The sequence below is a fragment of the Thunnus albacares genome, chromosome 2 (genome assembly GCF_914725855.1).
Source record: "Thunnus albacares chromosome 2, fThuAlb1.1, whole genome shotgun sequence".
Classification (NCBI taxonomy): domain Eukaryota; kingdom Metazoa; phylum Chordata; class Actinopteri; order Scombriformes; family Scombridae; genus Thunnus; species Thunnus albacares.
In genome coordinates this window covers 1929604-1956619 of record NC_058107.1, presented here as the reverse complement: position 1 = coordinate 1956619, position 27016 = coordinate 1929604, and the positions used below count along the sequence as shown (strand labels likewise).

Here is a 27016-nt window from a genome sequence, read left to right as displayed (position 1 = left end):
TCAATATATATCAGTAGCATGAATATGTATATGCCATTAGAAATTCAATATTTTTTCTATGTAGAAATGGATGAAAAATTAAAATCCAATGAAGTATGAATGACAAAAAACAACAAAAATGATCTAAATCTACATCATAAGAAAGATAAAAGTAAAGTGCCCATTACTGTATATGCTGTTATGCTCTTAGTACTTCTTAGTAGTTTGTAATCATTTGTGCATCTTATGTAACAACTGGACAAATATATAAAAGTTTAAAGAAACATCACTGCCCAACAGGCTGAAACCCACTTTCCGTGTTTATTTGAATGAAAAACATACTGGAGTGCACCGAGCAGCAGGTCAGGGACAAACACGTCCACATAGCTCCACACGGCGTTCAGCTCTCTACCCCCTGTCTACTTACCCCTCAGTAAGCTCAGTATCACTGACTGAATAGAACATCATCTCAGTTGCATATTAATCTAAAAAAAAAAATTGGAGGACAATCTGTGTACACTTGCATAACGTTCACATTTATTTGGTTTCAAGTCCTAACACATTCTAAACATGCTTTTAACACGTAATGGATCACATTCTTCACAGGTAGTTAAAGTAACAAGAGCAGACAAGAGATTTCTGAAGAGAAAAAACATAAAGGCGTTTCAATTGCCTGTTCACAGGTAATGACAGTGTGTAAATCTATTTCTTCCCTGAGATATGTCATGATTTTTCTACTCTTTTACTTCCCCCAAACTCTTCTCATCTTGTGCTCCTGTATGACAGGGTCCTGACAGCGTTACATGACCGGGGTGGGACACATACTGTATGATGGTTCGGCACAAAAGTCTTTCTGGCTTTAACCTTTAATTTCTTTAAATAAGAAATCTGCTTTTTTTTTTTACAACCTGGGGTCTTATTTTTTCTCTTTTGGACAGTCACTCTAATTAGTTTCATCAGGTACATTACTGAGATCTGTGGACACTAATCCACAAATTAACTTCTGTTTGAACCAAAACACAGCTTAGATCTTATGGACGTTTTAGTCTTTTTGGTTAAAACTGTGCACTCTGCATCCACAGAAGTCAGTGAGTGAAGTGTTAAAAATGACAAAAGCATTAAATAAGACCCAGGGAGGACATTGGAAAGCAGAGCTGCTTTGTCATTTGTCATGCTGTTATATATATATGAGTCCAACCCCAGTGACAACACTGCAGTAGTCTGTGAGCGAAAAGCATGTAAACACAAGGAGATGTCAGTTTGACCACAATTACATTCTCTGATTGATAATCGATCATAAGCAGCATTGACAGAGTCAGATATGATAGCAGTCCCATTGTTAACACTCCATATAACCTTGAGCCGCCTTAGCATTTAACAACAATCATGGAGCACAATGAAAAAAACACTGGCATATCATGATGTGGTGAATATAGTGTACACAGCAAACAGCCATCCACAAGATAACAAGACGTATGCAGAAAAGGTCAGCAGAGGAAAATAAAGCACAGGTTAACTGCAGCGAGAACGCATCACGTGAATGCTTAATCAGTACTCTGACATTGTCATTGACATTCTTTCATCTTTGGTATTGGATTCACGATAACAGGGCAGAAGTGAAATAAAAGATGACGCTAATTTAACACGAAACAAAGCAAAAACAAGGAGGAAGAGGATCCCTGAAGGGAAAGATTAAGAGTGTTTGAGGTCAGAGGAAATTAAAGCTGCTGACAGAGACGGCCAGCAGGTAGTCTGAGGTAGAGAGGAATATGAGGCAACATGTTTACACGTTAAAAAAAAAAAAAAAAAAAATCAGGTGTCAGCGCTTGTTATAAATCTGAGGAAATAAGAGACACAAAATAACAGAACATTGGTGCAATGAAACCAATAAATAAGACAAAAAAAATCACCTATTTGAAAAGTAAGCAACATGATGACAAATAAAGAGGTAGTTTAGGTATAGAAATTGCAAATGACATATCCCTTGTCTGCAAAAAATACAAATACAGAAAATAAAAAAGAACACTTTCCTCAGCACATGTGTATCAAAACATGACAGGTAGGAAGTCAGAGCAGTGGCAGTAAGGTAGCAGTAGTGAGGTTTTTTTTCTGGTTGATTAGCAGAGACCCGTATTTATATTATTTGCTGCTCCATTGAAGGAAAAATCCCCCTTCAGATCCTTTTCCACTGGCAGATCTCAGCAGTCAGTGCATTCCTGGAGTTACTTTGAGGTGAGGAGTTGTTAGTGACTTTGTTGCTGGACAACCTGAACCTTCCTCGTCTACTCTGTGTAGCCCACCATCCTGACAGCTGACGCTTTCTGAGATACATATATTTTTTTAATTCTGCCATGAGACACAGTTGTAGTTGTTTCTTGGAAGTGGTAAAGCATTTAGGGGGGATTTTTCCTTTAACATGATACATCTCATCATTCAGACTTTTGTCACATAAAAGTATAAATCCCTGAGATTATGTGGTTTAAAAGGTCGGTTCACCCAAATCACTAAAAAATAAAGATCTCACTCACCAGAACAGAGGTGGTATCTAACCATGCGGATAGTTTGGCCTTTTACTTGTCCAGGTTTCAAATATCGGCCTCTGAGATTTCTTCCTACACTCCAATACCATAGAGGTCAAAGGTCACTTGTGATGCTCACAGTTACATTTTCCAGAAGCAGCATCCCTGTAACAATCCACAGATTCATAGGGACTATTTCTTTAGTAGAAAGTGGTTCCAGTGAAAATACAGAGATGTTGCAGAGATGATGCTGAGTGACCAGGACACATAAACACAAAAACAACTAAATCCTGTGTACCTCTGTTGTTTTGGGGTAGAGGCAGACATCTCAGAGACCCATATCTCAATGTTTCAGCAGATAAAATACCTGCATAGCCGGATACCACTGAAGATAAGTGAGAAAATGTTGCGTTTTTTTGCAATTCAGGTGAAACGTCCCTTCACCCAGTCCTGAGGCTGTTCCTCAGAAGCCTGTATGATGACTGATGTACATTTTATGAAATGGAGAGAGCTAGTTTCCACACACCCGTCTCAGCTGCTCTGAGAATCCTCGGCGGCAGAAAATGAGTGAAATTTCACCCGAGTTTGGAACCACAGAAAGCTCCAAAACATTACATTTGCATCATAAAGGATTCAAATAATACATAAAAGGCTCCAAGATGTCCATATAAAATGTGGCTGACAAGGCCTGAGTAATACTTATATCATAAACCACTGTGGACAAGGGAATGAGGTTTTTTTTTTAAAATCATGTCCAAAAAAAGTAAAGAATTCAAAGTTTAGAAAATGATAGGAGTTGCCTTCACTCCACAAAAAAAAAAGACAATGAATAACGTGAAAAACAACAAAAACCCAAAACATTCACAATAACTACAAAGGTACATGAAAATGTATAAAAATCAAAAGATGAAAAGAGGCTAACTGAAAGTTTTGAAAGAGGAACACTGCATTGGACTGGTGTCGTTGTTAAAGGCTGCACACAGACAGGTGGATGGAAGCAGGAGAGAGAAGCCGCCACATCGGCACGAGCCAACATTCTGGAGATGCCACAGCGTCTCGCTTCGCCCATCACGAATGCCAAAGAGAAAAATCTGCCCTGCGTGTCTCACCTTCAAACTACACCCACTTTCACTGAATGAAGGGGGTGGGGGGGGGGGGATTAGGGGGTAGGGGGGGTGACCTTGAGGGAAATAAAGTGGAAAAGAAAACACTTTTCTACAGAGGACCTACTATGTCCTGGAACCTACAACTAAAACTACAAGTACATCAGCATGGTCACTGAGTTACTCCTGAATGCAATACATAACACTCACTTTACCCTGTTTAGATCCAGGTCGGCAGGGACCTGAGAGAGAGGAACACACTGGGTGGGCAGTGGCCGAGCTCAAGGGTCAAGGTCTCTGAACCTCACCGTCGTGTGCAAAAAAGAGAGTCGTTGCGAGGACTGCATTTTTGTCTGCATTTCTAATTGTTCGCACATCATGAAACGGCTAAAAACTCAAGGAATCAAAGAAGACACTTCAAGCGGTTTGAAATGATCATCTCATACTTCAAAAATAAAGACCATTTTCTATGGCTTTTTAAAACAATGTGCATATCTGTCACAGAGGGTACGCAAGCCGGAGGTGAGTCACCTAAATTCTCTAAACCTAGCCTGGATTCATGGAGACATGGCCCCGATCAATCACACCGAATCCAATTCTGTCCAGGTTAAAGTGGTAATCTGCTAACTTTTTGTTAGATGACACAGCAATATTATGAAACCTTGTTGGTTCTCTAGAGATCGTTGGTCCAATCTGACCCCTAACCCTGATAAGACCTGACCTGAACTGGATTTTAGATCCACACTTCCTAAAGCCCCTCGGATCTGGGTCAGGTCCAACTGAAACTGCTACTGGTCTTGGGTCTGTGCAAAATTTTGATTGGACCAAACAAAACCTGAGAACAAGAAACAAACGCTGCGTCTTTACTCAGCCAATCAGAGCACAGCCACACATCAATGACATGAACGTGGCATCATGTTAGAGGTTGAACTATTGAAGGACCGGCTGGATTTTAGTTTTCATCAACTGCTTTGAAGATGGCTCAGCTAACTTCTAGAAGACGCTCCTTTTCATGGACTCGAGTCCCCGTTCACGCTCGGTTCCGGTTACTGTCGGCTCCATTTCGGTTTTAGTAGGTCAGGTATTTTTTCGACCACTGAAGACTTCCAGCTGCACCAAGCAATTTGTTTTGTTTCTAGTTTGTTCTGATTAACTTGAAGAACACAGGATGTCAAAGATTACCACTTTAACGCAGCCAGTATTGTGAACCTTCTTTAAGTGATGGGTGTACCAAGTTCCTGGAAATAACGGCAGCGGGGCCAAAAAAACAACCCGTCTGACAGAAACCAGAGGGAGAAACAAAGACTAGGAATCATGTCTGCTCTGTGTGTGCACAAGAACGTGTGCATGTTCAGCAGCATTTAGAATGAAATCCGGCAACATACTCATCTGTCCAGCAGAGGGTCTCCCTCTGACACAGATTGATTCATTTCTTATCCTGATCCTTCATTGATAAGAAATCTTTTCTTTTTTTTTTTTGCGGAGCTATCAGCTCTCTACCCATCAATGGGTGTTTGAGAAAAGCATTGCATAAACACTTTGGTCAAAAAAAGAAAACAATAAAACTAAAAGCAAACCTAGCTATCCTCCCCTTCCCCTGCAATAAAGCCTTACATCCCCAGTCTATGATTGTAAAAAATACCCGTATGCTCCTTTTTCAATGAAGATCCCACAGATCCAAATAACTGTCACCTTAACTCATGGAATGTTAAATTGACAAGACCGCCTCCCATAAGCAGGATGTCTGAGAGTCCATGCAGATAAAGTAGCTAAATTTTGCTAATTCAATTTGCACTTTCAGTGTGACAAAACACTGTTTTTCAATCTTTGATTTACGCAGCTCCTTTGAACATTCAGACTCTGATTGAGGTGCCAAAGCATCCACAGGGATTTGGTTTTAGACTGGACAACTCTTCATTTAACAGCAAGAAAAGGTACCTGAAAATAGCAACAACATCTTCCTGAGGTAGTCTCAAAACACTCGTCACATGTGTCTATCCGCCCCCGTCTGAATAAAATAAACTCTTTTAAAGTCTAGCTCTAACAATGGCAACACTGACACATTGAGCAAACTGGATACACACTTGTAAACTCCAAAGACCAATGCATCTACGAGCATTTGTTTTGTACAGAAGCATGTGCACAGTGTAAATCAGCATACATTCAGCTCTGTCGTGTAATAAATATATAAAGAAAAAAGTTACAAAAAACAAACTAGCTGCTTGTCACATTCACAAGAGGGGAGACCAGTCCCTCGACTTGGGGGGTCAGGGGGGGGTCTAGTTTCCGGAGGAGGCGGTCACACAGGGTGACGGGCCGGTCCTGTAGCTGGTCAGGCTGGATTTGCAGGAGTGCAAGGCTGCTTTGAACAAGAGGGGGAGCTGCTCCAGAGGGACGTTCACCAGCTTCCCTGCAAACACACACAACACAACACACAGGGCTCAGGATCAGCTTCCATATAGGATCCGGGATTATTGAATATATCGGCCTGGACAATTTATCGGGCTCTAGTTCACACATACAGATACAAAGAGGCAGGCGGTAGTAGTAGTAGTAGTTCATTTCTCTTATTTAAGTCCATGAAGCTCATTAAAGAAAAGACTATGTATATTACAAGTGTGATTGATTATCAGTCTTGTGTGTCAAAGGACGTTTACCGAACATTCCTCAGCTTCCACACATCACACAACTCAGAGCGCCATTTGAGTGGATCAGTGAATGTTTTTTTGAGATTCAGTTGATAATGAATGGCATCCTGTTGCATCTCCAGTGTTTGAGTCTGTTCATGTGAACAGGGTATAACACTGCATTAGACAGTTTCCCAGGCTGGCAGCCATAGGTGTTCTGAATCAGAGCAGTTTTAGGTCCACAAACTGTTTCTGGTCATTAGTTGAGTTAAACCTTTACTTTGTAAGACTATACAACATCTGCTAATTGTGCTATTCTTAGAGGCCTTACCTGCGATGCAGCGGATCTCCGGCAGACACATCATGATCTCAGGGAAGCGTTTGGGCTGGTGTGGATACTTATACTCAGTGTAGTCCTGACACACATACCAGTAGCGCTTGTTCAGCTGCTCGAGCTGGGAGATGTTGGACAGACCTCTGATATCTGTAAAGGTAGGAGAGAGTCAGGTAGTGATACAATGAGAGTAATAGAAGGCTTGGATTCAGTAATGATAGAGCCTGTCCTGTTACCTTGGTTGAGGAAGTTGATGGCTTTCATACAAGCATACTCCTCGTTGCTGATCTTCAACTGGTGGAACTTGCGGAACAGATATATCAACCTCTCCATCACCTCCATGCCGTCCTCACTGAAGCTGAGGAATCAAGACAGACTTGTCAACTGTGCTGGAAAGTTTTAGAAGTAACTGTCTCTACAGGGTTAGGGTTAATACCATTTTAAAGCTCTATTCTCCAAACAAAACGGAAGATTAGTTTTAATAGGTTTACTGTCCACATGTTCACATTAAAATAGAGCAGCACATCAAAAAAAAATGTAAAATCCGCTCAGTGCCACTATCTAAAGTTTCTATGCTTCAATGAACAAGGCAGAAATGAGGGAGGGAAGATGTCAGATCCACTGAAAGTGCTTAAGAAACATCTTGCTGATCACACAGCTTTCGGAGGGAGTTTGAAAGATCCACAAAGTTTAATTCCACTCATCAAGAGTCTCACAATTCTAATCTCTCTCACAGTGGAACATCACAGACAGAAGAGCTGCCTCTGTAAATCAGATACTCACTCCTAAAAACCCCTAAACATCAAGCAAATTGATTGAAACACTGCTGTATATTAAGAGAATGTTTGTCATGAGGTCAGATAATTTGGGTCTGATTTACACAGAACCAAATCCCCCACACATCCCTTCTCTACCTATAGCGAGGGACATGCATGTATTTCACATGCCGGACAGATGGTGCTAGCCACAGCTCTGTCCTGAGGAGTCCTCCCGTTCACGGACTGCTTCACTGGCCTTCATCCAACAACAATACTTCTGCTGTGATAGGGAAAATTATCAAACCCTTTTGGAGATACTGAACTCACAGAGTGGAACGTCTGGCCTTTGTAGAGGATTGTTGTTGCAGTGAATTATTGAGTTGGCAATATTCCAGGAGGCTAAATCTAACATCTTGCATTTGTTAATGGTGTGATAGCAAAAGAGAGGTAGGAGGCAATATGGGTCTTCGTTTAGGTAATATCACCAACACATTACTAATGAATTTCTTTAGTCATTTGTTTTGACATATGTGAACACAAAAGTCAAACCACAAGCCTTATTACTGTTAAGACAATGTCTAGCTGATTTAGTCAGCTACCAAACATCTGGCAACATCTGGTACAAATACTTTTTGGTTACTTGGGGAACAAGATGTAAGCACATTAGATTCAAGATTCAAAGATTTACTGTATTTCACCGTATTAGCTTGAAATGACAAATGGTTCTAGCAAACAGTTGTCTATTAATACACCCTGCAGACATGAACAAGCATTCATCTGTCCATCTGATGAATGTAAGTCCAATATTCACTCTCCTTTAGCTCTGCTTTGGTCTTCAGCAGCTCTTGTAGGAAATATCTGGCTCTTTAGTTGTTAAATGGTAATTGTGCATTTGCCACATCATTCCTATCCAAAAACATACTACACAGGGTCGCTCGAACCAGACTCCGAGTCGCTGCCACTCACCCCTGCAGCTCGTCATCAGAGGGCGTGTACTTGGCGGTGACGTCGGCCAGGTCTCCAAAGATCTGGGCGCTGTAGATGGTCAGGCAGGACAGCAGGATGAGCTCTTGCCAGGTGGAGCTGAGCAGGCAGGTGTAGTCCTCTATGGAAAGCTCGCAGAAGAACGGCAGCTTCTTGATCCAGGAGATCTGGCGGAAAAGCAGCTCATCTGCCAGGCGGCACAGCAGGGCGAACAGCTCCACCTGTGTCACTTTGTACCTGGGAACCACAAAAAGACAAAAGACTGTTGTGAGAACTATATATAACGGAGATAATGGCTTGTTGAGTAAATCCAGAGCTGGAGTGTTCACAGTGGATCACCTTTGACGAGATGGATATGATGCAATCTGATTGATCACATATTTCAAACTGAAATGACCACACTGATACTCAGAGCTTGAAATAATACCTACCAATCAGCCAAATACGAGACTGAACTGTTCCGGGCTAAGTTATTAGCCAACTTAGCAGATGCTACATCAATTCTGAAACATTAAATTCATTTGAAGAAAACTGTTTCGGCTGCTAGTATATTAGCCATTTTGACTGTGATGCAAAAACGTTGATTGATACATATGGAAAAAAGCTCTTTATTTCTCCTGAGCTATAAAAGTATGGTTCGTGTCTGACAACCTATGTGACGAGAGAGATGAGGTAAGATTAAAGGCTAAGTTCACAGTTTTTCGAGTGTGTCTTATAACAGCAGTCAGGCGTCCGTATGAACAGTGAAAGAGGTTTTTCCTCGCTGTAATCATTCCTCCTGTTCATACTGGATATTAAAAGATCCTTCAAATGTGCTTTCAATGGAAGTGATGGAGACCAAAATCCACAGTGTGTCCACACAGTCATTTAAAAATGTCTTCTGTAATGATGGTTTGTACCACTAGGTGGCTACCTTATCCTGCCCTGTCTGTTTTCTAGCCCTGTCACATCATCAGTATGGAACCGGCTGCATTTTATAAACATCGAGAAAAAAATTTCTTTTGGCACAAATTCCAAAGTTTCACAAGGAGTCTGCAGTCTGTTTAGCCTTCAGCAAACTTTTCAAATATGTTAAGTGTGCTGAGTCACTGACTGAGACAAAATTCCAGCAGACGCACTAAATTCAAAGGTCCTTTGCCATCATTTATTACAAACATTTAGCAGAATTTATAAGAATAATAAATTGACACAATAGGGATATTTTTGAAGTATTTTTGTAAATGAAATAAACAGTCTAATTGTATTTAAAAGAAACTCTACACTGGCGAAATGTGGTGTTGAACTTTGACAAAAATTTGACAAGAATTTTTAAATGACTAATAACACATTGAAGATAAAAGTACGTCAGCATGAACTGTATATCGTGACAGTTCATGGTCTATATTACATATGCATACTGTAATCTGTATCTTCTGTATACATCGACTCACCCGTCTTCTATTAGCATCGGGGTGGCCAGGGGGGCCAGGTCTTCAGCGGCCACCAGCTGCAGCACCAGTGGGTGGGACTGTGGGTAGAGGCTGCGGGGCTGGGGGGCCAGTAGACCAGACTGAGCGGCATAGCTGAACAGGTGAGGCAGGAGCTGGTAGTGTGTGGACATGGAGGTGTTGATGTACTGGTCCCTGAGGGCCGCCGTGTAGCCGTTCATTTCCACAGAGCGACTGGAAACACACACAGGGGTCAATGTTTTTATACATTAAAGAAAAGTCTGACATTTTGGGAAATATACCAGAAGAGCCATGAAGAGTGAGGCTAGCAGTTTGCGCTAAGCTAGGCCAAACACGTCCCGAACCTACTGTATCTGTGCACTGGACATACAGACTGCTCCTTTAAACTTCATAAGCTTTATCCTCTACCTAGAGAAGAGTGGTGCAGCTCCAATCTCTTTCCATGTAAAACAAAACTTTGCAGTTCATTTTCTACCTGCATACCAAAGACTATGCTGCATAGGTATAGTCTGTTATTGTTGTTCATTTCAGCTCAGATTTAATGTGATAAAACAACTATTCCTCTGAACAGCTATCAGGCTGTGTGGCTGCAGAGATAAACCTAATGTTTATACAAAATGAGTCTAAAATAAATGACACCATGCGAGTAGCTAGACAATATTTGTCCTTGATGAGCGCAGATAGACAATGCACTCGTCTCCAAGAACAGCAGATAGTGCAGTGAGTTCTTTGTACTCGCTATCATCACCGAGCCTGAGGAGCTGCATATTCAGGCATTCTTCGGCTGATGAATACCTTAACTAAAGTCTGGGTGAGATGGGAACGAGGTGTTAGACTGTCAGGGCCGGCTCATTATCTCAATGATGGGGCGAGTGCCGGTGCTGCGCAGCTGAGTGGATGAGACGAGCAACTCACTTGGATGACAGAGTGGAGGCGGGTGATGGCTGGTTGCCCTCCGAGGCTCCGTTGCTGGGAGAGCTGTGGTCGCTGTCACCGTTGTTGCCCCAGGTGTGCTCGGGGGCGTCCTCCTTGAACTCCTGCCCCGACATGATGCGCTCGATCTCCTCCTCTGTGATCTAAAACACACACACACACACACATACACACACATACACACAAAATGAAGATTCTGGGTGTTTTTGTGGAATTTACAGCACGTCCTCATGTGACCAAAAGCACTGTGTGCCTCAGTTACAATTGATTAGCATCGACTAGTGCTGCGCCGCTTTTCACTCAAATGTTGAGGAGCAAGGACGCCGTCACACAATGAAACAGTCAGCTATAGCAAGAAATAAAGGAGGCAAACAGGTGTGTGTGTGTGTGTGTGTGTGTGTGTGTGTGTGTGTGTGTGTGTGTGTGTGTATTTGATTGGCTGATACACAAATGCCTAAAAAAAAAATCCAGGTCCGTGCAGGGAGAAAACATAGACAAAAAGCCATTTTGAAAGGCATTAGCATGCCAGAAAATGTTGTGTCTTGTATCTGTGGCCAGGGTCAGCTCTCTTTCATTTCAGCACATATACCGAAACAGCAATTCATTCCATATTCATGACAGAGAGGTCCTCCTTTCATTAGAGTTTAGAAATAAAGCCGTCTTTTAATGGAAGCGGGCATTCCTGTTATGATTTCTTTTTTTTTCTTGCTGAATTGAGCTGGAATGAATTGACCACATCCCTCCCCCTGAATAGTGGCTCAGTGGTACTTGGCCTCATGTCACACATTTTCCTGACCATTTGTTCTCCCGCCAGAGTTAATAATGAAGCCAGCGCTGAATAGGGAATAATCGGTACAATCATGATTATACTGATGATATAACAAGGTCAGGGCTCTCTCTCATTACATGCTTCACGAGTATCCCTACACCAAAATCATTAGCATCACAGCACTCCACTCAGTGTTATTTAAGTGAATGGTTTGCGCTGTGAATGCATTCAGGGTAAGCAAGATAACTCCGGGTTTGAGCCAGAACAATGTGTACAGCTGGGAGTTGGGAGAGGGTCAGTGAGTGTCACAAAAACAACATTTTTTGTGATGATCAGATTTTCAGTCAGTGATTTACCTGAACAGGGCCGATGCTTTTGTTTCTCCCTCCTGGCATGCCATCCTCCCTGATTGCTACAAGACAAAAAAGAAAGATACATTTTTAGAAAAGAACTTCATTAACGAAACATGATCCATCATTAGTATCATGGCTCTACCTAGTGGCTGAAATAAATCACATAGTGCTTTGTGTTACATTTACAGAATTTCACCTCAAAGTGGTAAGTTATCTCTCTAGCTCTAACTGTAGCTTTCCTGTTTTTGTTGGCAGGCAGACATGGATTTTTTTGCTGTCGCCTGGAGAGTAGTTCTAGGGAGTGGTTTGTTAAAAAACTGGGAGTTAAACAAATCTATTTCACATGTCAAGACAAGCTTGGCTTAATCAAAGCATTTGGAAATAAATCATGTAAAATGAGAGTATCAGGCTGGAGCAGAACTGAACATTTACAATTTTCATCCACAAGGGGGCAGTGTAGAACCAATAATCAAACACCCTTCTTCTGATGCAGGGGGACAAACTGCAACTCCAGACTGCTTGCTTTACATTTTACTGCATGTGTATCACTAAGCATTGCAGAAGAGCTGGTGGTATAGATGATTAGTAGAACTGATGTGTTACAGCCTTTTTTCAGGGCTTTGAAAGCAGCAAGTCAGAGCCTGAAAACAATGAAACCATGATGTCCCAGTGGTCACACTTTACCTTTACGGTTCATCCCCATTTGCAGACACTTGAGCAGGCGGCAGTACTGGCAGCGGTTACGCTGCTTGCGCGACATCTCGCAGTTCTTGTCCCGGCTGCAGCGGTACACGCGCTTGTTGCAGATGCTGCGCTTGAAGAAGCCCTTGCAGCCCTCACAGGAGATGATGCCATAGTGCAGGCCTGTGGCGCGATCTCCACAGATAAGGCAAGTACGCTGGTCAGCTGGATCATCTGCAGAGGAAAAAAGGGAAAGGAAGGAAGGAAGGATTTTAGAACCATATCCACCCACTTTTAACTGGGATTTTTTAGCACTAATTCATCCATACCATGGAAAAAAAACAGTGGGTGCAAAAACCTTGCTGAAGACACAAGTTTTTAATTGAGATCATGGGGGCGGTTGGGGCTTAAACACTAGCCAGGCACTGGCTAATCCAAAGGGTTCTTAAGCTCTAACTCTCATTTTGTGAAAGTGGAGGTGTAACAGGCAGCAGGACGGAGAGCGGAGACGTCTTTGCACATGTTTTATTCAGGAGAGAGGAGGCAGCAAGCTCCAACGACGAGTGATTTGTTTACAGTCTCTCCTTTCTCATCTCCTAACAACAGCCGTATCACATGAAGGGCCCTCTTTCTACAAAGACCTCTGAGGCCTATTACTCAGTCTCTAATGATGATGTGCTTTGTCAAATGTTGTTCCATCAATCCCTTTGTGACATGTGATTCAAGGTGTTTAAAATTTGATTTACTCATTCAGTGCTATATAGCAGTATACCTTTAAAAGCATCATCTTGCCACTAGTTCCTTGGATGTTCCACACAGATGCCCTCTCAATCATTAACCTTGTTTCCTACGAGGGTGCGGACTTTTTGCTGATCTCTCCAAACTGTGAAAAGTTGTTAGGACAGGAATAAGCGAGGGCGGTAATTTGGAACACATGTGAGGGGATATTTAAGGGCTCCGGGTGAGAGGTGGGGGCTCGCAGCAAGGAAGTAGTGTGGAACAGGATGTCCTGAACAAAGTACATTAAAAATAGTAGCTGAAATGACATAGCGATGTGGGTTCGTAAGGCTGGCTGGCAGCATGCTGACCATGAAAGAGGGAGACGTTAAGACGGCAAGGCGAGAAAACGGACCCGAGTCTTACAAAGTGATTCGATATGACGTTCAGGTGTATCGGAGAACCTCGGAGACGGCGTAGGGAGAGGATCAAAGAGACAGATCCTACTGAGGACCTTCCTCGTGAAGCCGCTTTACTAATCGTGAAGGTGCTCTCAAACTGTTAAGACAGCGATCTGAGAACGCTGCTGAAAATCTTCTCTTAATCCCCCCCCATCTACTGTACCTCCAGGCCACATAATGCACATAATCAAACTCACTGAGGAAGCGGAGAATTAAGTCGGGAGCGCTTATTCTCTGCTGTCCATGGTGTTAAGCTTTATCACGCACACACACTAGCAGATGGGTTGGACTCCATGGTTACAGAGAACAGCCTCGCTCTGCGAAGCCCGGCTGCGGCGGGAATGTATGCTCGCTACTGATCTGTATCAAGGCCCGACTGGGATCGAACACATCAGGACCAGATAGAAGTCAGACCGATACAACATGCTGATGTCTCTGATATGATGGATGTTCCTCTCTGACCACATGCCGAAAAGATGTGCTGAGAGAGCTCCATTAGTGTCGGTTTCACTGGAGAGTCAAGCGATGGTCTAGGGATACAATTCCTGAGAAAACCCTGAATATCTGAGATGTCCGTCACGTGTAAAAGGAATTTTGAGAGACTGAGTGACTAACGGAAGCTTTAATACAAAATATTTAAGATAAAACACCAATCCCAGCCTTTGGTGAAGCGTTTTTCTATTCAGAATATGAGCAAGTTTCCTCTTCCATTTCTGTCAGTCAGTGGAGATCTGGAGTTTGTGATGCTGCCTCCCTAACTCTTGTTTGCAAATAAAAATATATATTGGAAGAAGAATTAAATGACGGAAATTGAGAAATGGAACAAATTTTAAAAATGTCATTATTTTAACAAGCTATTTAGCCCAGTATTGTCTCTTCTAGTGATAAATATGACAGTATTTTGCAATGATGTCACATATTTACTTTGCTTTCTGAAGGATTCGGTTGTACGATAAATCTGAGGAGTCTCAAGATGTCTCACCAGACAGGAAAGTAGAAAAAAATTCCTTGAGACGTAATTTAACCCCTTTAGGCCTCTAAATATCTGAAAACGTAATTATTCTAGTAATAGTCTTCTCCAATCCTGTTTGATTTTCTCTTTATTACTTCAGGTGAGCTAGCTAACATTTATAACATAACTTGTAAACTGTAACTTTTTGTTGCGTAGCAACAAGGTAACACTCCTTGTGCGGTTTGAGCTCTTGATTCCTCTGTTGCTGAGTACACTCACAGCTCAGCTTTATGTTTTTTGTGCTTGAGCAGGAGATAAAAGCCTCCTGCAGGTACCTGATCACAGCCTGAAGAGGAATCAGGACCACGGACTGTGGCTGATGTAAAGAGCTGAAATGTTCTGCTGAAGAAAGGCTGCGGTCAGGACAAAACAGCAGAATGTATGCAGACGGCATGTGTGCTTTCATGAAGAGCCTGCGCATGCGTCACCACAGCAGAGACAGCGTGGAGTAGACATAACAGGTCTAACGCTGCTGTCCAGCAGGTTAATGCTGCCTGCTGAGCCTGGAGATTAACCTGGACATCTGATTAATGTAAGACTCTTGTGTAATGCAACAAACTGCACTACACACGGGCGGGACCTTTACCCTCCTATGGGATTCTGTGGTTGGTAAGCCAATAATGGAGGCAGAGAGGCAGGTTTCCTCCGTGGCTCAATGAAGGCACCGCGTCCACCCGGGGGGGTTCAATTCCTGCTGCTGGTTGGTTAAAGTGCATCTTTGTTTATTTCTAACTTTATGCACCGAGGGAGGATTTACTGAATGTATGCTTTTTCAGCAATGCCCTACTGACTGACTAATCATTCACTTAAGCCTTGGTCACACTACACACACACACACACACACACACACACACACACACACACACACACACACACTACTTGTCATTCTCTCATTGGTCCAGACTGGGGATTGATTTAGACATGCTGCCTTTTTATACCATTTAAAATGACACTTTAAATGAAGTCATATCCTTCTCTAATACTGCTTCTATTACTGCATAACAGTCTGAATAAAAAGAAATGAAAGCTTCAGTGAGGTGACTATTTTGGGAGCTTATGTGAATGATTATCAGGGTATAAGCTACAATCATTTTATTATCAATCAATCTATCTGGTAGTTTTTCAATTGATCATTTCATCTATAAAATGTCAGAAAATACTGAAAAAAGCTCATCACAGAGATCAAAGTGATGTACAGTCTACAAACTGCTTGCAAAATGTCAAATTCTAGAGGCTCAAACCACGTTCATCCTTCTTCCTTGATGAATGACTTCAGCAATTTAATTCATTTTCTGTTGATCAACCAATCCAGTAATCACCTGATCATCTGACAGATGGGGCCTGTTGCAGCTGGAGCTTTTGCTTGGAAAATCTGGATCGTCTTCTAGAAAGAGTCATTTCTAGAAAGGCCGGTGGGTCAAGAATCAACACTTCCCCATCTACAGCATGTCCCCCAACAAAATGCTTAAAATCGCTTAAAAAAAAAGTCATCATGATAAAGAAAGAAAGAAAGGGAATGTGGGACCTGTTGACGGGTGTGGATGCGGTCACCTCATGGGACATGATAGAGGAAACCTGACACTGTTGTCAGAGGTTGACCCAGTCACCCACCACTGGTTAAAAGGTGCAATGTTGTGACAATAAACAGGCCACAGTAGCATAATCTTTAATATTCAAATGAGCAGGATTAAGCTTTTGTGTGTGTATATAATTTAAAGGGGCAGCTCATCAGAGGCATGTGACTGAGCTAAGCCTCCCAGAGAGAGAGAGAAAGAGAAGGGGGGTTCATAGTGGGCTGCAGGGTTCATGTACTAAAGGTAATTAGAAGGAGGCTGGGGGTGTGGGGGGTGTGGTGGGGGTGGGGGGGCACATGGCATAAAGCCTCTCCCAGATAAAGAATGGTGAATAGAGGACTTCTAAAAGCCCAAAGACAGATTACCATTTAAATGGTGTGAGGTTTAAGTTTGCTGCCTGCAGAAGACTGCAGGGGCAGCCATACTGTACAGAGACAATGGGGCGTCACACAGTGAGCCCATCCTGGGATTAGAATTTAACTATTTTGGTGATTAACTCTATACGGCACAGAGGTTAAGTCGACTCCGAGAGGAGGCACTACCAGTCAGAGAAATATCCTCGCTGCTGTTGACTCCTTCCTAAGTCAGCTTTGCAGAGATGATGAACACTGTCCTAACATTAAAAAGAAAGAAGAATATAGCATATTACCTGTTTTAGTCTAAAATCTAAATATATTCAGTTTACTTGTACACAAGGCAAAGAAAAGCCTGACATTAGAGAACCTGGAGCTGAGAGATTTCACAATGTTTTTCCTGAAAAAAATGGCTTGAACAACCAAGATTATTGCAAATGAATCAATTAATCAACTCAGCTTCATATAACACACAGGAACTAACAGTGTAATGTAAAGTAATGTGTGGATTTGCCTTTAAGGATTCATATAGATGTTAGTGAAAAAGATTTCCTCTATTTAGAAAGGAAAAATGTTACTGAAAATCTTACTTTCAATCCAAAAATGACTTAAAAAGCTTCTGTCTTTGGCTTGTTAGCACCACACCATCTTTAACCTTTTAAAGGGGGGGGGTCTGCAGTAAAACAAATGGACTGTTTATTTGTTAGTCCCTTACTTACAGTGGGGACATAAGAGTTTTCAAGGATTTATTACAGTATTGGACTGCCAGACTACTGTGAATGCAAGTAGTAGAGCATGCACATACAGTACATGTTCATATTCATGCAGCTTTTTGTGAAAGATCTACATGTAGTGATAGTGTCCCACAGGCAGTAAAGGGTTAAAACGTAATGCTTATTGTCACACATGTGTACTGGTTACAAACTACATACAGGTTTGTTGCGTCCTCTGTGTTCATCTGCAGCAGCTAGCTCTGTATGAACTTCACAGACTGATACAGAGTATTCTCATGTGTGAGTTGAGGGGCAGTTCAGCACAGATTCAGCTAAAGTCTCAATAAAGAGCTTTCCCGGCTGCTAAGCTCCAGAATAAAGCAGAGCGACACCTCCAAGAAGCCTGAGAAGAAAACTTCTCACCATCCTTCCTCAATCAGCAAAAGTGCAATTTCAGCTGAAAAACTACATGCTCTTACTGCAGTGGTCACCTCAACTCTTAGGGGATGATTTTACTGTAAGTAGAGCTTAACATGAGGCCACATGAGAGACTCTTGGCATCATAAACCATGTGGAAGATCAAATAAACGACAGTATGGATCCTCACCTCCTTAAGAGCCAGCCATTTGTCAGCCCATGTGCCCATTCAGAGAACACATTAAAACCATATATTTCACTGGCCACCCTATGTGAAACGCCTGACTTCCTTCAATGAGGAAAAAACACAATGGCTATTAGTTGCCTTCACTCGAGCTTATTTGTCAAATCTATCACCCTGTCTTTCAAGTGCATGGCCACCATATAAACAGGCTGATTCACACCTTCACACACTTGATCTCAGCGTGTCACGTCCTATGACTCCTCCTCCTGCTCCCTGCAGATGATAGTTAAATATTCATGACATTTACTGAGGGATTTCACTTGCTAAAAGTTCTGAGTTTAACATGCCTGCAGCATGTTTAACCCTGAGTCTCTGGACGTCTGGAGAAGTCACAGTAAAGAAAGAAAAACACTTGACCTTCCAAATTCCAAAAGTATGAATTAAGTGAGGTCAGTTTACCCAAAATTAAGAACAAACAAATGTTCTCATTCATCTCTAGTGGTAGCTTTTGAGATATTGGCCAGCCATCAGATTCTGGCTGAGAATGTGAGTTGAGCTGCTGATTGTAAGGCCCTGATACACGGACAGCCTGCCTACGCGCTACTATACTAGTCCAGTCAAGTCAATTTTATTTATATAGCGCCGAATCACAACAGAAGTTATCTCAGGGCACTTTTCACATAGAGCAGGTCTAGATCGTACTCTTTAATTTGCAGAGACCCGACATTCCTCCATGAGCAGTACTTGGCAACAGCGGCAAGGAAAAACTCCCCTTTAACGGGAAGAAGAAGCCTCGAGCAGAACCGGACTCTAGGTGGGCGGCCATCTGCCTCGACCGGTCGGGTTCATTTCGGTGTCTGTGGACGTGTTCCACGCATACACACTTGAAAAACTGCTCACTGAATGAGCAAACAGCAGTTACACTTTCTTTGGAGAGGAGATGAAAAGAGAAAAAAAGGGAAATGTGTGTTGGTTGGTTAGAAAGATATTCAGTCATTTAGCCCAGGAGAATCATATTTCAGTCTGTCTAGACCTGTTGATGTTAGACTAACATTGACTGAGCTGATATCAATACGCTCTCCTCAGGTAATGTTGCTACTACGGTTGGTGAGCAGCCCGCCCACATATTTCCAACGGCAGAAAAAAAGTGATTTGACAAACTCAATATTTAAGGTGGTTGTAAAACAGCATGCTTTTTCTATTAACCTATGTCATTTGAAAAGCAGTCCACCTTAAACTGCAGCAAGTATAGGTCAACAATGTATGAAAAGCAGAGATCAGATGAGGCAGAGGTGATGATGGAGGACAGGGAGGGCGAGGCAGCACTGAGTTGCAGGTCGGTTATATGTGCTGTACATCAAAACTCATGCTGAGCTGTCACATGATTTGTTAAATAGCTCAATCCATTAATCTCAAAGTGATCACTGATATCATCAGCATTGATTTAAAAGACAAAAAAGTATTTTCTTTTACATTTTTTTCATGAATTAAAAACATCAGGACATTATTATCAAATGAAATAATCAATGTGATGTCTGGAAATGCAATGACAAGACCGTTTAAAACAGCTTTTTCTTATGCATGTTTAGTACTATTCTGGCAGAATCTAGTATGATGACCAACTTCATTATTCCCCCCCCCCCAGAATTTGGGTAAAATAGGGCATTGATTATGTCATGTCTTACCTAATGTAAAAATGAATGCTCCTTTTCCCTGATGACAGTATGTGATGATGATTGGTGGTGAGGGAAAAAGGTCACATGATCATGTTTAAACAGAGCTCTAATTTTCAATGTCCAACATCCATTACTTTTACTGATAGATTGTTTTTTAAAGGCGTTAAAGGGAAACTCCACCAGTTTTACACACAGAGATTTGTCAGCTCTGATGATGTCATCGGGGTTGTCTCAGCTTGGGCATGGAGACTACAAACTTTCTTTTCCAACAAGTAAAAAAAAAGGTGTTTACTAGGCTGAGAAAAGATGCTATTGGTTGCATTATGGGAAATGTAGGATCTGGCATTTTTTGAGCTCGGCCCACACTAGGGACTAAAAGTCAGGATATCTTTATCTCTACTGCACCGATTTTCATCTTTTTTTTTTTCCCTCACTGTTGTGAGACGCTCAACTACAAATTACTAGAGATTCCCTTTAATGTGTTATTATTATTGTTATTAGATATTATTATTATACATAGTTTATTATACTTAGAAGTCTGTAAGCATGTAAGGTTGATTTAGCACAAATTTTGAAGGAGAGTGGAGCATTCTGCAACTTTGGTTCATTTTTTTAATTCACAGATTGCTGATATTGTTGAAATAACTGACAAATGATAAATGAACATAAATTCTAATGTGTGAATTTATCAAAGGGTCAAAAAAAAGGAGACATGATGATGAATCTTCCCTGATGAAGAGTTATAAAAGCACTGCTTCATCTTGAACTCCACCCTCTTTCTCTCTCTCTAGCTTGGGTGCAGGCACCCCCGTTGCTCTGTGTCACCCCACCACACACACACACACACACACACCCCAACCCCCCCCAGGCCCATTAAAGGCTGCATTGTTTCCCAGGGGTCAGCCTGGGTTTCATTCCAAACTTTAACGCAAACCAGGAAATGCAAGTCGTGCATTTTAAGCCCCCGTCAATGGCAAAGACAAACAACACTCTTGTTTCCCCACTGCTGCCAACATGTCCCAGCAAATGTTCACTGTAAGCCAGCTGACTGAGTGAGACGTACATCATCAACTTGTCACGTGGAACTACATGGAAGGCTCTTTTCATCTGGCACGGAGGGGAAAAGAGTTGTATGTATAAGAGCAGCATGATTTAATAATGATTTAAGGCTGAGTGTTGTCACAAAAAAAAAAAAAAAAAAGCTTCACACAGAAACGCTGCTGCAGCTCAACTTTTTCATGCTCTCATTTGTGAAAGTGCCTGCTTTAAAAGTGCCCAGGTTTCACCATCTCTTTTAGCCTCCGCGAGCTGCTTCACGCTGAGAACAGAGATGTATCATGGCCAAATCTCCCTATTGTCCACACCCTGCGCACACAAAGGCTGGTGTATAGTGTAAAGTAGCCTTTTGAGTGGCTGACAGAGCAACAAGGCCTGCTGCTGAAGGGGTTTTCTCTTCAGGTTTTTGTCTCAGGCTTTCCATCACAATCGTGCCCAGCTGAGAAAGGGAGCGGGGGTTGGTGGAATCTGCTGTACTTTTCCGCTGCTGGAACTCCCTCCCTCCCTCCTTCTCTGCCTTTCTTCTTCCCCTTTTTTTTCCCCCTCCTCATATCTCTTCTTCTCCTCTGAAACTTATCTCTCCTACCTGGGGGTGGTGAAGGGGAGGGAGGGGGAGTAGGCCCTCCCTCACTATGACTGGTATGTACATGCCATGGACACACATCTAACACATTCACAGAGGTTAAAGGCATCTAAAGACCCTCTGGGACTCCAGATCCAGCATTCCTGGCAGCCCACATTGTGATGCTAATCTTTAAAGTTACGTGCATGCAGTTGCAGATTGGGCTCCTCCACGAGACAATGGCAACCTGTTGACATTGCTGTCTTGATAATATACACCCAGCCTTAGAGACTAAATCATTAGCATTGAATAATACAACTCCAAAGATAGGCTACATATTAATGTTATGCTAATGCCAACCACATGTGATGCTACTTTGTTAAGTAATGCGGGAAAAGGCCTTGACTGTAGGAGTCTGCTCCACTGTCACAGCTTTGTTTGCATCTGAAAAGCTAATTTAAATGTTTTTTTTATTCAATGTAAATTTAAAATAAGAATTGATGTCTGTGTCAGCTTAAAACATATTGTTTGTCATGTGTTATTAACACTGGAGCACTTTGAGTTTCACTATGAATGAAAAGTGCAGAACGCATATTATTTATAATAATATTTAGTTAGTATAATATTTATTTGTGTTCACAGGCCATATAATTCAGGGCATTTTAGTACCAATAACAACACATTTCTTCAATGAAAACATGCTTTTCTTAAAATCACTTTTTCTTATTTAACAAAAAAAAGTCAAAACTTCTCAAGTGTTGAATGTTGTTAAAAAAAGTGTCTGAAAATAGCAAAAATTTTGATTCAAATCAGAAACTATCTGATCAAAGAATATGTAAACAAGATTAAGAATATGATGATTTAATAATAGAAATAATTAGGGACAGTCAAATACCAAAATATTTGACAGTTTTGGTTGCCAGCAAAAGAGTATTTAAGTTGAAGTTTTAGGATTTCAACAGGTTTTAGATCCATATGTTGCTTTTTTGCACAACATCTTTTGACACAGTTTGTTGTTTTCATTACAGAAAAAAGAGTTACAGAAGTTACCAAATAAATTAAATGGACATTAAATTATTTTCATGACTACAGTCTTTTCTTTTACAACTGTCAATTAATAAAAGATTACACTGAATTTAGTCAAACAACAGCAAAGAAACTCCTGTTTATTCTGTAAATCTGTAAAATGTAAATGGTGTTTAGTGTGTTGAACCAGACCAACAATAGTGTTCTACTTGTGATAAATGTTATTTTTATTTATTCCATGCCATAACATTTGTTGTTCTTTTTTTCTACACTATCATTAAAAAAAACTTCATGGAAATGAAAGACAGCGGAAACTGGTTTTGGCCCTGAGCTCCAATTTAATGTCGGGCCCCAAACAGCCAACACACGCTGATATGAACCATGTGGTGAGTTTTACAACCCAGGCTTTCTGATACAAACTCATATTAGGGAGTGCTGTTAATGAATGCTGAGTCTCCCCTGTATTAACAGGAGAGGGGGATGGGGGGGGGGGACTTCCCAGAGACCGCAGAGCCAGAAGGACAAACTCCTCCTGATATTTCCCATGCATGAGCAGACCCTTCGATATACTGTAAAATATCTACATTTGATCATGTGGGAGTTTGTTCTGTATGTGCCCGTTTCTGGCATCTCCCTCTATAAGAATAAAGACAAAAAGTACATTTGGAATGCATCAGATAAGTTAAACCCTCTGTGTGTGTGTGTGTGTGTGTGTGTGTGTGTTTGTGTGTGTGTGTGTGTTTGTGCTGGGGGGGGAAGGGCGCAGGGTAGTTGAAATAAAACACCCTTGAAAGACAAAGATCTGCAACATGATGGACCTGATGGTTGGGTTTGACAAGGCCGGGGTTGAGGAGATGGATACATTTCAGTGAAATTAGGAAAAGGAGCGTGTGTGTGTGTGTGTGTGTGTGGCTGGAATGAGCAGCCTCTGTCATTGGCTATTTATAGGCGAGCATTACAGAGTCACAGGAGTCCCTGACCTCCCCCCACTGTTACTATTGATCTTCACACAGCTTCTGTCCCCTGCATCGACATCCAACACATAAACAACCTCCCATGCGCCCTTCTCTCTCTCTCTCTCTCTCTCTCTCTCTGTGTGTTTACCTCTCCCGCTTTTTCTTCCACACACAGAACATGTGAATTCTCAAATACAGAATAACATGGAAAAAGAAGGTGTTCTTGCAGATTTAAGGTGATGTAATGAGTTGTAGCAGTGTGAGGTTAACCCTCCCTCAGCTGGAGCACAACCAACATGGCTGCTGGCTGGGGGATTAACATGCTGGGGGGAGGGGACGAATACAGTAACATGGTTCCTCCACATGCTACACCAAAGTCCTTGAAGGAAAATATCAAATGAAGGACAGACTACCAGAAATGGGATTATTTCATTGTCTCAAAACTCCCTGAGCACCAATTTTGTGTCGAGGATTAGCAAGTTATGTCAAAAATGATGTGAGTGAACTGTACGATCAATAAAAGACATTGAGATAAGCACATATCAAAGGACATGCAACCAGTGATGAGCAGCCCACTGCTTAGAAAGGATCACATTCCAAATTCCTGCAATACAAGAGGTGGGAGGGAGGGAGGAGGTGATCTGGTGGGTGGGTGCTCTGGGTGGAAAGTAGTGTGAAAATTGCCAAAAGAGGGTTATTTTATTCTAGCACTTAAAATAATTCACACAAACAGTCAAATGAAGCAACAAAAGAGCTAAAAGGGCTAAGAGCAATTTGGGGAGAGCAACATCAACAAAGTTCAAGGAAAGATCGGCCATTTAACAGTCTTTAAAAAGAGTCCTCTTTGTGTGAAACACCAAACATGAAAGGAGAGCAGAAGAAGAGGAAAATGGGATAAAAATTAACAATATGTAAAAGTATTCTCTGTGTTGGGCTGATGCTAATTGGTCAGCAGAGTGATCCTCAATCATATCAACACTACTGACTGTGTGCAAACCCACAGCCACATAACCAAAGATCAATACATACGGAGGCACAGCACAGCGATTCACCACCACTGAGCCGAGATAAATCATAACACACACATACAAACAAAGCACTCGAAGGCATCGATTGCATAGACGGCTGTGAAAAGCTCAAATATCTCTGTGCTCATTAGCCTGGTCTGAAAACCCTGAATGATTCCCAGCATAAAGGGCTAATCCCATCAAATGTAGCGCAAACCTAAAAGCCAAGTTTGTTAACTGCAAACTGCAAAGAGGATTCTTGAGAGCAGCACATATTTGAAAAATAATTGTGCTTCTTTTTCAATAGTTTTTCCTTTTAAAAGTCGTTTTAAGAACATTTGACATTTCTCAGAAAATCCTACAGCAGAGATTGGTTGGATATGAAGTCATGTTTGACAGATTAGCAACAGAACAATCAAACACGTTTCAAAGAAAACAAAACTGAAATTAGCCACATTAAACTAACTGGAAAAAGCATAAAAAAAGAAAACGCGCAGTCGCCAAAAAGCAGTTAAATACATTCTCTACTTAATCACACACAAGCCTCCTCTCTCATTCACACATAATTACAGAGAGTTCAAGCATAGGCCCATTACAAGAAAGTAAAAGCCTGCTCCACTAGCCTCCCTTACCTTCCCATGTATCCATTTCATGCTTCTCCCAGTCTGCCTGGACCCCATTCAAGCATGGACTGGGCTAAAGAAAAGCCACTGGGCCTGGTCTCCTCATGGCTCTCTTTTCTTTCTCTCTCTGTTCTCTCTCTCCGAGCAACCTCTTTCCTCAACAGCCTGCCCCTCACTGACCACAGCCTGAGCAGAGTAACACCACTTGGTCACATGACCGCAGAGTTCAAGCCCCGGGGTCACGGCTTGGCTTGAGGTCCAATGACAGCTAGGGGTTATCTGAGTGGAACTGATAGTCCTATTTTCGCTGCCGTTCAAATTAGCCTCCCCACCCCTCAACTATGCCTCTGGCACTTGTGAGGAGGACCAAAGTGCACGTCCAAGCATAAACACAGGTTCAAGCTGACAAAACACACAGACATTAACTAATTAAAGCACTTAGTGCAACAATGAAGACGGTTCGAGCTAAAGTTTCACAGCTCGCTTGGTTACGAACGGAGCTGAGGGCCGATAAGATGGAGACCAAGAGAAACACCGAGGTGAGACTTGTTGAAGGAAGCAGGTTCTGTAGATTCCCTGGGGGCCGGAAAACTCCCGCTACATGTGGCTCAACATGGACACTCCCAATGTTATGTTAACTGATGCTACAAATGACTAACAGTAATAGCAACTTAATCTTTTGAATCTGTAATTTGTTTGATTTCTTCATGGACTTAAATTAAGTTCATGTAACGCAGGGAATCAAACATTAAGAGGGATGTAAATAGATTTAGGAGGCTATACTCATTTCAGAAATGATTTGACAATCAATCATTTAGTGGGTCAACTGAAAATGAATCAGGCAGCCTGGTGGCCTGGTGGCCTTGTGGTCTAAATGAATTGCAATGTCCCTCATTTGATTCTGGTTTTAGAATGATCTAAAACAGAACTTTGGGTTCTGGATTGTTTGTCAAACAGAATAAACCATTTGAAGACATCACTAGTGCTTTTGAGAAAATAATCAAAGGTCTATCAATAGTGAAAATAATGTTATTCTACAGATGTTCAAAGTAATGCTTAGCATGAACCTCTGCATCTTAAACCTGCTGGTTGTGGCTACTGAATCTTTGGCAGGAAGTATCTAAAACTGTTTCTTACCAAAAGCTGACCTTAAACTTCTGATCAGATTCAAAATCTTCTCATTTGATCAGAAACTCGAATTACATCTAAATGTTGCCAGTTTCAGGCAAAAAAAAAAGATCCTCAGTTTCTTGTGTTTAGACTTTTAATATGAGATCTTTGGCCTCTTTGTTAAATAAAAAAACAGGTCTAAGATAGGTATAGTGCCTGTACTCAGATTCAGGTATCACAAATCAAAAACACCTCTAACTCTACTCAGTCCTACTAAACACAATTAATGGTCTAGAAAGCTTTCTTCAGTTTTGTACTTGCACCACTGACTTAAACGGCCAACCCACCGAAATTCACCTGGTAGGAACGCTAATTTCCCAACGTGTTCTCATCAGTATGATTTAGCCAAACTGTATCTTGGTGGCACTGTGACCAGCCGTAAAGGTGTGAGAGCTACAGAGGTTTCTTACCATCTAGTGGGTTTTCTTCCTTCATCCCATCCAGTGGCCTGGCTAGGGGACCATAGTGAGAAGCATCCAGTGTTTCACCGGTGCGCCACACCCTAAACTCTACTGCCCGAGCTGATGCTGTGCACCAAGCGATCTGCTAACCTCACACTGTAGTGGACAAACCTGACCCGATCATCCAGTCAGGCTCCCAGCCCACCCTCTTCACAGCTCCACCCTACTAATACCACTTGTACACTCTCACAGCAGCACCCCACCCTCCCCCAAGAGCCCAACCCGCCTCCCCCACCCCCTCCACCCCCTCCACCCCCACCCCCATGTGAATGCTAATGACCCGGCCACACTAAGTCACATATAAGAAGCTTTTCACATTCAAATGCAACACAGAGAGAGATAGCTCATGAGAATGCGTACATGGAGAGAGAGAGAAAACTGAGATGCGTCGCTCAGCTCGGGAGGATTCTCAAAGAAAAAGGAAAAACACAGCGGGGCTGTCACAGGTTGATAAGCGAGTAGAAATATGAGGATGTGTGTAACCTGTTGGTGATCAAAGGCAGTCTCGCCGTCTCCCAGTTTACTTTACACTAATACCATAAGAGTGTGCTACCATATGT

The 27016-nt window shown here is 42.0% G+C and overlaps 1 protein-coding gene across 3 annotated transcripts in view; it reads right to left on the bottom strand.

Annotated features, from left to right (window-relative positions):
* Window positions 1-494: 494 nt before the first annotated feature.
* The window catches only part of nr6a1a (nuclear receptor subfamily 6, group A, member 1a), a 91763-nt gene continuing 65241 nt past the window's right edge, over window positions 495-27016 (bottom strand). For 2 of the 3 annotated variants that reach the window (XM_044362712.1, XM_044362721.1), the window contains 8 exons: window positions 12492-12722; window positions 11811-11866; window positions 10668-10828; window positions 9735-9965; window positions 8287-8541; window positions 6799-6920; window positions 6560-6712; window positions 495-6011 (listed from right to left, as the gene is read on the bottom strand). In XM_044362712.1, the coding sequence (XP_044218647.1) occupies window positions 5881-6011; window positions 6560-6712; window positions 6799-6920; window positions 8287-8541; window positions 9735-9965; window positions 10668-10828; window positions 11811-11866; window positions 12492-12722 (1340 nt within the window). In that variant the 3' untranslated portion in view covers window positions 495-5880. Of the gene's footprint in view, window positions 6012-6559; window positions 6713-6798; window positions 6921-8286; window positions 8542-9734; window positions 9966-10667; window positions 10829-11810; window positions 11867-12491; window positions 12723-24834; window positions 24977-27016 lie in introns of those variants that run through there. The other variant, XM_044362728.1, reaches the window with a different exon arrangement.